The 11286-nt window shown below is 38.2% G+C and overlaps 2 protein-coding genes across 2 annotated transcripts; one reads left to right on the forward strand and one right to left on the reverse strand.

The window, feature by feature from the left end:
* The first annotated feature begins 345 nt into the window (after window positions 1-345).
* LOC103026857 (P2R1A-PPP2R2A-interacting phosphatase regulator 1) lies at window positions 346-6778 on the forward strand. The gene is made up of 9 exons (XM_007236209.4): window positions 346-1194; window positions 2787-2871; window positions 2967-3023; window positions 3163-3209; window positions 3304-3361; window positions 3480-3547; window positions 3628-3683; window positions 3864-3948; window positions 4132-6778. Exons 1-9 carry the CDS (start codon window positions 1100-1102, stop codon window positions 4247-4249), a joined length of 669 nt encoding a protein of 222 aa, XP_007236271.2. The 5' UTR covers window positions 346-1099; the 3' UTR covers window positions 4250-6778.
* c20h17orf49 (chromosome 20 C17orf49 homolog) lies at window positions 6766-10368 on the reverse strand. The gene is made up of 6 exons (XM_007236212.4): window positions 9993-10368; window positions 9772-9866; window positions 8977-9078; window positions 7938-8146; window positions 7753-7854; window positions 6766-7322 (listed from the first exon to the last, which is right to left on the reverse strand). The coding sequence occupies exons 1-6, from the start codon at window positions 10011-10013 to the stop codon at window positions 7258-7260; spliced, it is 594 nt and encodes a 197-aa protein (XP_007236274.2). The 5' UTR covers window positions 10014-10368; the 3' UTR covers window positions 6766-7257.
* Window positions 10369-11286: the final 918 nt, after the last annotated feature.

Genomic DNA, 11286 nt, shown 5'->3' on the forward strand with positions numbered 1-11286 from the left:
CAGTGTTTTTTCAAAAATCTTACAGCACTTCATGCTTCCCACTGTTGACATCTTTTAAAGAGAGGCAAATTTCATTTTCCAGCAGGACTTGGCACACTGCCAAAAGTGTTTTTTCATTGGCTGTACGCCATAATCATCAGCAATAAAATAAATAAAGGCTTAAAATAGAGCACTCTGTGTGTAATACATCTATATAATATGAGTTTCACATTGAATTGAATTACTGAAATAAAGTAACTTTTTAATGATTTTCTATTTGTTTCAGTCATACATGCAGTCTTGAAACATGGCTGTGAGATCAAAGGTGTCCACTGCACTCAGTTCAGCCTGCAGTTCCCTCTGTGGCCTGAGCGAGGTGCTGTTATTCAGGCAGAAAGACTATCACTATTTGGTTGCGGGTAATATTTTTTATTTTCAAAATTAATGAAAGACTGACAAACTTCTCGACTACCTCGACTCGCACGAATGATCTGAAACGCGAACCTGGTGATGCCCGAGGGAAGAATGCATCCACCCGGACAACTTATTCCCGTGGATTTGCGCCACGGATCGCGTAACGGCGTTATCCGGCTGTTTTACAAAGTAGCAGGTAAACTTGAAAAATAGCTAGCTAGGTAGCTAACTGGCTAACCTCGGCTTTCACCAAACTGTGGCGACTCGTATTTATCAGCTCTTCTCGCTCTAAGTGGACGGTGGGGCTGAAGTGAAGAGTTTAAAGAAAAGTTTGTGTGACTGGGATAACTAGTTGGACCCAGTCTGTGAGTGTGTGTGTGCTGGCGGCTGTTCACACTAAACCTGTCGGAGCTGCTCCATAACTTCACTCCAGCGTCCCGCTGTCTGTCTATAGGGAGTTTTACCGAGAGTTAAAACTGATTCTCGCGTTCAGAGCTTTTCACTTAGGACAGAAATATGCGACAGAGTCGAGACCACGGGATATAACGCCGGGGCGTTTTTCTGGGCGGCTTTGCATTGGCTCGAACAGTTTGGCGTGCGGCCTGCTGGTCAGGCTTTCGCCGCGTTCGATTTGGGGCTCAAGCCGCACTAGAGCGCGCTCTGCCCGGCCGCCTCTACCAGCCACACTCGGGTTCGCCGAAGAGCCATGGAGAGGATGGAGGTGGACCAGTGCGCAGGCGCAGCTGGCGGAGGCGGTGCTCTGCGGCGGTCCAACAGCGCCCCCATGATCACTAATGTCAGGTAATGCTGTCCATACACGACTTTAAAAAGACTCTGAAAAGACTTTTAACACACTAACGTCTGACACCCTCTCACAACTAAGGACTAGACACAGATTATTTTGTCACAACGATTTAGCAAAGACTGGGGATCACTATCTGCAAGACTGCAACCATATTCTTACTGAGATAATTCCCCATTATGCTTCTGATGGAGTTCACATACGTTACATATTACATATTAAATTACAGCTAATGTGTATATAAATACTGTGATTGATCAGATACTTATAACTTTTGTTCCCGTCAACAGTTTATCTTCTGCCACATTGTTAGTTCATATTTTTTAATAGAATACATTTTGTGTTCAACTCTGCCTATAAGCTCCCCCCTCCCCCTTTTTTGCTACAACCTTGTATAGCAAAGAATCAGTTTCACTGCTCAACATTTGCATTGAATAATTGCAATGAAGAGCATCATTCTTGCAAAATGTGTATTTATTAAACTTGTTTGTAATAAAAATAACACTGCATAATAAGACAAAGTATTGCAAAATAAAATAACTTTAAATACAATGTGCTACCTGTGTTTAAAATACTGTACATATTAAAGTAGGAACCGTATAAGGCATATCAACTGCAAAATGTGTTCTTTTTCAAATCGTTTGTAAACAGTCTCGTAAAATATTCTTGTCTCGCGGCTTTCCGTAGCTCTCCTATTGGTTGTTTGTTTACGTCACTACTTGCGTGAGCCAAGTCTCTAGACTTACAATAATATTAAACACGGTTGATTTTATCGGAGCGCCAGAACGAGAAAAATACTGATTAAAACTTTAAGTCCTAACCACCTTACACTGAACGATCAGTGAAATCGTTTGAAAATCGTTAGGTGTTAAGTCGGCATAAGAGAACTGACTGCAACTCTTACAACTGTATCCCAACAATGAACTCAGTTAAAGAAGAACAAAGAGCAGCCATTCTGTAGGTGACAACACAGGGCGTGATCAGACTGTTAACACGAAACAGTCTGTTTATAACAACATACTAAATTGTATGATATTTGGGTGTAAAGCACATAACCCCCTTATTACCGTACAAAGAGGAACATACATAAAAGAGTTCAGTAAACACCACAGGCTCTGGTCTACAAACTTGTGGACAAAAGTGGTCTCCACAGGATTGCAAGTGCATGTGTGATGCACATCAAGAGAACAGCGCAATCTAAATGCTTGAGGGGGCTGTGGCTTTATTTTAGACCTTCTGTGTATTTTATACTATTATTAAAATTGCATTACAGCCTTTACAGTGGCCAGATCGTTCCCCAGTTGAATACCTATGGCACATATCCGACTTGATGTATTAGATCGTATTACACCTTTTTTTTCCAGACAGTAGCTGAATCTTTTAAAGTTACCACTTTAAATGTCCCATAATTAGTCACTTTTCTGTAATATTGCCCTAAGAACCATTCATAAAGCAGGAGAAATACTAAACTATGTCAAAAAGGGACCATGATTGAGATCCACTGTCATATGTTGTCTGAGAGTATGAGAGTATGCATTAATTCGTTTTAAAAACTATGTAACAATTTTTATTTCACCTTTCTTTTCAACAGTGATGGGATGACCGTGTTCAGCTCTAACAGCTCAGCTCGGTATCGGCGGAGCAGTGTGTCAGTAAACCCAAGCTGCCCTTCTAGGGTGAGTGGCTATCTGAAACGTAGGCTTTGAAGTAAGCTGTTGTTGCCAATGGTCAGTTGCAAAGATAAAGTCACTGTTTTGGCTTTTTGTCACAGACCCTCCCTCTTTCCCCGTTCTCCTTGCCCAATGAGAGGCCAGAGCACAGGCGTCCGGTAAGAATAAAGTGTTGCTATTAGTCAGAGATGGCTAGTCTGATTTGGTGGTGATGTTTTGGTGATGTTTAAGTCTAAACTTTAAAATTGCATTTAGTACACAAACACTGATTGCACTTATTAATGTTTTTCTATATAGATGGAGAATATGGAACTCACTCTCAGAGGGAGTTTGCAGAGATTAAGGTAATTTATTGCATTTTACATTAATGCACATTAAAAAATATGCAGGCATGATATGTGACGAATTTATTCAGTATCCCATCTTTTTTTTCTCTAGTGCCTCAGCTGCAGTCCCTTTACCTCCTGCAGGACACTGGCATGAGCATCTGTCACCAGTGAGTTAGATATTTTGCTCTCTTTATTTTATTTTAATTTCCTTTTAATCTTACTTATAAATTGACAGTAATAAATAGGAATTGATATATAACTTCCTCTACCTTGTCTCTTTTTCAGGGATTCCATTCCCAGGACTCTGGTGTCACTCCTAATTCTTCACCCAGTCCAACAAGAAGGTTCCGGGGGTAAATGTCATTGTACTAGTAATAAATGAACTTCTGTATCTGTTCACAACACATCTGTTCTAATAGCATATTTTTGGTAGGGGGTCAGTGAGTCCAGCTGTTAGATGGCCGGTGGTTGCACCTTTAAAACGAAAAGGTAGGATTATCATTTCTTATCACCCTGTTTTTGAATGGTCGGGACCCCACAGATTAATAAAGTATGCAAAGAAACATATGATCTGTGAAGCTGACAGTGGGCAGTGAGTGTAGATATATGGGTGGTGGTCTTAATGTTTCTTGTATTTTTTTTTATGGTTGCTTTTGACCTGCCATTCAGGTGGAGTGGAATCTGATGGCCCACCAAAGAAGCTCTTTGTTGCTGGAGTTGCAGATCCTGCCCATATAACTAGCTGCACTGTCAGGTAAGGCTTTTTTCATTGAGTTCAATTAATAGTTTATAACTTCTAGGCCTAATCTTTATCTGTTGCATTTGTATCATACATGTTATTTAATATATTTTCTTTGTACATTTATGAATAAAAGGGTGAATGGAACACCCCTGGGATTGGGTCTGAACTTAGGTTTCGTATTGTTTCCCTTCACAGTGTTTCCCAGTCTGTGGACTCTTCCTCAGGAGCTATGCCCATATGTTCAAGCCCTCAGAGCAGCCCTCTTTCGCTCTCCCCTCCACCACCTTTCACCTCTCACCACCCCAGCATCTAAACCAACGACATTGAGCTTTACGCACTCAGCATCTTTCATTTTAGCGAGACCATCTTAGACCATCCTTAGAGGCCTGGACTGGGAACTGAGGTTGAATGGACTATCAGAGTAAAAAAAACAATGTCTCTGTCTTCACTGCTTCTCATGCTTTCAGCCCTCTTTCAGTAAGTGACCCTGTGCCGAAATCTGTGTCAGTTCTTCATTACTACATGGTGCTTTGGAGGAGTGTGGGTTTTTTCTCTTCTACACAACTTCTGAAGAAACTTATCTGAAAGGACCTTTGAAAATGGAAGAAAGCTGGATATATGTTTGAAGAGGAGAGCTGAAGAGAAAAGGTTTAATTGTGCCAGTGTTGGCACGGTATTGTCCATTATAAAACTTGTAATAGTATAATAGTTCATTTGCACCAAGGCAAGGATCTGTGGCCCTTACAAAGTATATCTTTTTGTATTTGCCTATTTTAAGCGTGCAAATAGACAAGACTTTGTTTCAGTTATTTGCCTTTTTTGCTTTATTTTTTTAAGCAGTGGCAGAACATCTGTTCTTAATGTCTGCAACAGTTGATGTGATCCAAAGAGGTCTTCCAAAATGTAATTATCCAGATTTGAAATACTCAGTGTTAAGACAGCTAGCTTGAAGGATTCTGAGATCAGTGGGCTTTTTAGGCCACAACGCTGTTTATATGTATGCTCAGTATGTAAAACAACAAAAAAGGTGTATGTTTTTTCTTTTGTCTTGTTTTAAATTGTTCTTCTTATGATTTAAGATTTTATGATAATTGTTTTCACAAAAAAGACATGAAGTGTGAAAAGAACCCTTTTATGGACTGACACTGAGTGGGTTTCACTCTGAAAACCAGAGTCAGCTTGTTCTCTAGATCACAGTATATGGGTACCGTAATTGAGGATGATTTTAGCACTTTGCTTAGATATTCCACTTTAAAAAATGAACATGTGACCAGAGCATTTTCGCACCACATGAAAGCCAAAAGCATTTACCAGCATTTGCCATATGTATTTTAATGCTGCATTTATGTAGCCACACCCTTGTGACCCTTAGCTTGCAAACCATGTGAAAAAGAAAAAAGACAAGCTGCATGTGTAAAGTATAATGTATAATAATAATTCTCCTTTCTATGTAAAATGTCTTATTTCAGACATGGTTTAATTTGATGAATATCTTTTTTTGTCTTTTATTTTGTTTGCACAGTGTTGGACATTATCAGAGTTAATCAGCATTGCTGTTACGTGAATGGGATCATATTTACGTTTTTGTTTTGTTGGTTTATTTGAGTGTGAGTAGGGGAGATTGAATGTACAAACTAACAGATGTACAGTATTTTTGATGGCAGACGTCATTACAGACTTGCGTTATGATGCTTGGAGAAATCATGCAACAGAACTCTATGTATGGCTGTTGTGGATCTAGATGTGCACAGCAGACGGTGCCCACAGCACTTCACTTATATCGGAATTTTAGTCCAAAAAATGTTGATCGTGTTGTGATTCCGATGAGCTCAACGAGCGAAGAAGGAACATTTTCAGCAGTTTTTAAAAATGTAATTGCCTTTACTTTCAGTTTGTCATGTTGTTTTTCTTTTTTTTTCTTCCATAAGCTTTATTGCTGGTACAATGAAACGCCTTGTTTGAGTAATTCCAAAGACACTTGCATATGTTGTCACTTCCAGTCTCTAGTATGTTTAGTGCGATTTATCAAAGATTGATATCAATGCTTACCTATGTTGGGTCTTCAAGAGGAATGTGCAATATAGACTGAAATACACCACAGAGTAGGATTGATTATGTTTTGAAGTAATTCCCCATGATCTGTATGTTTCTTTTTTTAATTTCAACCAACGCATTGGTCCTGTTAATTCATTATTCAGTTAATTCATCTCCCATTTCCTTTTTTTAAGAACGGCAGGTTTACTTTAAGGCCAGAAATAGTCTATTTATTTCTGTGATAGTGTCCTCTAGTAACCTGGACTTACTTGGAATACTTCATTATTTCAGTTGAAGAACAAAAATAATTTGGACAATTTAGTCCAAATATTGTGTTTCATTTGATTTCTTTTTTGTTTCTTTATTTTATTACTCATTTAAATGGGAGGACAGCCCCATTTAACCATCATAAGTAATCTGTAAAAAAAGAAGAAAGAAGGGAAGAGCTTTAAAGTGATTTTTGATTGTTACAAATTTGGCTGAGATGTCAGTTGGGAGGCCTTCAATGAAGATAATGTTTTTAAGCACACAGAACATTCTACAATATGGCTGACTGTAGTTCTTGCCACTTGTGTTCAAGATGTAAATATGTTCCAGTTGCCACAAAGAAAAGAAGATAATGTATTTTTATGTAAGTGTAATATAAAACAGAGGCAACAAAGGCATATTCATTCCCTCTGAATATCACATACAGCACCTGCTAAAGTCTCATTTCTAGTGGATAGGAAGTGCTGTTCACATTTGAATATGTATATTACATTGTATATAAAGATGAACATGACAATAAAAGAATACTGTATTTAAAAAATGGGTCTTTATTCGATACTAAATTACACATCAGGGTCCACTTTTTCCAAAAAGGTTCACATGATAAAAGATTATCATTACATGACCAGTTAGTATGGTAATATGCTTAAGTGGTAAATGTGCACACTATTTACATACACAGTCACATCTCTGAGAAAATAAACATTTAAAAATATGATAAAAATCACAACTACAAAACTATGGTATCTTCTGTATAAGCTTAAATTGAGCTAGCCAATAAGCATAGACCTTGTCTCCACTTTGAATGGACTTATCTAGTAACATGAGGAATCGATACCAAACTAGCAAAATATGACATGTGAAACATGTTTGTGAGAATCCAAGCAGAGAAAACAATCCCAAACTGTACAAACTTGCAGAAACAGACAAGATCAGAGCATCACTAAAAGAGCAGTAAATATGTATCTGTACATCCACATGCAGAATTGATCCATCCTGACAAGAAGCCATTTATGACGTTCATCGTGAAAGTAGAGGCAAATCACCAGAGTTCATTATGAGACTGGAATCCAAACTGAGACTCTCTGGAGAAGAAAGAAACAAAATATTTAATGAATATTTAAACCCCAAAAAATAGTTGGGAATGAGGTGTGGTGGTGATCATCCTGACATCCTGAATGTAATCAAAACTTTACAGCAATGCTCTACACTCTAACATAAAGTTAGAGTTTACTGTAAAGGGAAATTACTCATACTCATTTTCAATACCATTGATCCCAGAAGAAAAACAATAAATAAGCAAATGAGCAGGTGACCCAATACTTTCATCCATATAGTGTATGTTCTTTTTTATAGTCATATGATGATAAAGTATAGCTGAAATAAGTAGCACACATAATAATATCATCATAATTTTAATCATACTTCAGTATAAGCTGATCCTGTGCAAAATATTGTGAAATAATTTTCTATCATTTTTAGCATACAATCAGTGAAACATTTGTGCAGTCTTACCCTGATCAAAGTTGGGCCTTTTGGTAGAACCCTCTCCAAGTCCTTCAATAGCCACCAAGTCGCTATTGACATCTGAGTCATTTAGTGCGCTGAGTGTAACATCTGACGAGACCCAGCACACAGTCAAATCAATATCTGTTCGGTTAAAATGAAATCAATGCAGTTGAATTTTTTACACTAGTCACCTGCTGTTTTTGCTTTCTTGATTGTAGCACTTTGGAGGCCTGATGTCACGACAACCTGCGACGTTGGAACGGAAATAACGGTTGATGCCATTGGTGACGCGGTTGCCGCCACGGTAGTTTTCTTTACAGTTTTTTTAGGGGGCTCTATTGAGAGGGGAACACGGTTGTCCTCATAGAGCTTCCGCTTCACTGTGCTCTTAATCTGAGCACTGTGCATAAAGACAGAAAAGAATATTTTGTTATAACATGACTTCAGAGGGCATGACCTGAATGAATTAAGACTAAGTTTATGATGTCTACCAACTAACAGATACTGGCAAGTTAGGTAGGTATAAAGAAATACTACAGGTACATTCATTCCATGCATGATGTACACATGAAAAATATACAATAGGGCATTCACTTTAAAATGAAAATGTGTACTTTTTCAAATTGCAATGAATGCTTAAGGTAAAAGTGTGAAAACAACTAATTAAATGTGTCATCTAAATACACTGCCTGGCCAAAAAAAAAGTCACCACCTGGGTAAATGATCTGGAGTTGCAGCAGTTGGTCAAGTCTGGGTTCAGCAACAGTATGTGCTGAAAGAATGAGGTCTGCTGACTACCTGAATATACTGAATATAGACCAGGTTACTCCATCAATTAATTATTTTCTTCCCTGATGGCACGACCATATTCCAAGATGATAATGCCAGGATTCATCGGGCTGGAATTGTTAGAGTGGTTAAGAGAGCATGAGATCATCATTGGATTGATCATCACAGAGTCCAGACCTTAACCCCATTGAGAATCTTTGGGATGTGCTGAAGAAGGCTTTGTGCGGTCAGATTCTATCACTATTAATGCAAGATCTTGGTAAAAAAAATTAATGCAACACTGGATTTAAATAAATCTTGTGACACTGCAGAAGCTTATTGAAACAATGCCACAGCGAATGTGTGCCACAATCAAAGCTTAAGGCAGTTCAATGATATATTACAGTGTGTGACCTTTTTTGGTCAGACAGTGTTCAGTGTGGTTATCCTGTTAAAACTTACACTGTTCGTTCCTTAATGACTGAGCTGATATTGTTTAAATCATCTCCAAAACGCCTTACAGCCGACCGCAGCATTTCAATTTCAGTCTCTGTCCATTTAGCTCTGGAAAGAAGTGTAGAAAAGACAGTAAAGCACATGACTCAAATATCAATAAAAAATTAAAAAACAATCATTATTGATTATTTTCCTATTTTTTTCTCACAGAAGGGGGTAGAGCTGGATAACTTCACCCAGCACTCAGTGCAATATCTTTACACCTAAGGCTGTATCTCTGAAAACATTTTGTCCTTTGAGTTTTGGACTGTGTCTGGTGGGTCAGGTCGCTTTCTCTGCTGCAGTGCTGTTAGCCAATCAGAAGTTATATATTGTATGCATGTATGAATATTCATAAGCAAGAGAAGAAATCCTGTCTTTAGAGACCAGTTATACAGAAATTAAGCAGGACTTAATAAAAAACACCTGAGCACTTTTTTTTCAACAAAAAACGGCTCACATGACATTCATTCATACTAAAGAACACAACTAGACATTTTAAAATGAGTTTTAAAATGATTAAATGAGGTTAGAAAATGTTTATACAAATTTAAGCAAGACTGGAACACATTTCAACATGGTTTAGTGACTCTTTAAACCTTAGAAGCTCCATAAAAAAATAAAACATAACAAATCCTACCCTAAAGAAGACTAAATACCCGCAGTTTTACAGTTCAAAGCACTTTTTAAACACAGTTTTCTGAAACAGCTTTAGTTCAATGTGTTACACTGTTATAACAGAGGTGATGAACTTCTTCTCACCCAGCTGGAGAGGAATCAGCCACAGGATGCAGCTGCATGGTCAGTTCCCCCAGTTTACTGAAGGCAGCGCCTGCAGCCGAGAAGATTTCACCCACCTAATTCACACAGACAGACAGATACAGTCACTAACTAAACAACCATATTAACTAACTAACCTACACAATATAAGTTAATTTGGCTGTATACCATCTGCCACAACCCTCACAGCCCCCTCTTCTTACTTTAGTGGAAGCCGAAGTCATTCTACAGGGGTTGCGAAGCTGAGAAATCACACAGAAACCCAAAACTCCGAGCTACTGAACCCAACTAGCTAACCTGCGCTAGCTAGCGAACGTTAACTCCGCTAGCTTGGCTAACTAGCTACTAAATTACCTTAGCCCAGCTTAGCTAGCAAGATAATGCTTGCCTGACCAAATAAACTACTGTATAAATAATAATTTCACTGTTAAAAACACAGACCCGCCCAGGTTATACTGCTATGTGCTAGTTTTCCTTTTACAAACTCGTCTATCTAGCTAATCAATATTTCATAAACACTTATAGCTAAGCTAGCTAACGCTAGCAGGGCTACGAGATGCTACCAAAGAACCTCTATAAAGGAGACTTCCCACTTTAAGAACGTGTTCCAGGTTTGTGGGGCCACCAGAGGAGCTCTCGGGTAAGTCCAAAATGAATAGGGTTTAAATGGAGAGATTGAGCAAAACCTGAGTTTTTAAATGTTTGATCTTCTATGGCATGAACTATATTTTTGTTACAAATTGAGAATAACTGTTTATCTTATCATAATCAAGTCTACTTCTATAATGTTGGCAAAGGCATAAAAAAACCCAAATATTTGTATTTATGACCCACCTTTGCGTCTTATTGAATCCACCTTTGCGTCTTATTTAACCCACCTTTGCATCTTATTGACATAGATATGTATTGTAACATATATCGAGGTTGCTGGAGCGGGTTGGAAATAGCTGAGGTTAAAACTAATCTGGACATTCAACGATTTTTCTAAACCAAAAAAGTAACAGTATCCATCCATGTAAACTGTGCTGACATTGTTTCTGGAGCTGTCTAATAGCTGGTTAAAAAGACACGAATAAAAGCACACAGATCAAACCCACTGTTTGCTAAATAAAATGCAGATTGTGATAGTCAGTTAACTTAATTTTGGAATTAGCTAGCTTAGAAACAACTACATATGTAATGTTTAACTTGCCCCCTTTTGACTTTAAGCACCTGCCCTCTGAAGGTCTCTGCACGGCCCTGCTCAATACTGCAATTTTTTGTCCCAAAATCGTTTGCTTTATTCTTTGCTTTCTTTGCTCAATACTTTAGCATACCTTCCAAAGTAGTATAATAAAGCAATACTTAAGACAATGCATTATACACTGTTTTTAATTTGACTTTTAATCGTTTAGCTCTATTCACCCCAATTCATTGAGCGCTCACTCTTTGGCTCCCCCTAGCGGTCACTATTTGCTAGGTGACTAGCAAATAGAAAGTGGAGAAGTGGGCAGGCTC

This window comes from Astyanax mexicanus, chromosome 20, assembly GCF_023375975.1.
Source record: "Astyanax mexicanus isolate ESR-SI-001 chromosome 20, AstMex3_surface, whole genome shotgun sequence".
Taxonomy (NCBI): domain Eukaryota; kingdom Metazoa; phylum Chordata; class Actinopteri; order Characiformes; family Acestrorhamphidae; genus Astyanax; species Astyanax mexicanus.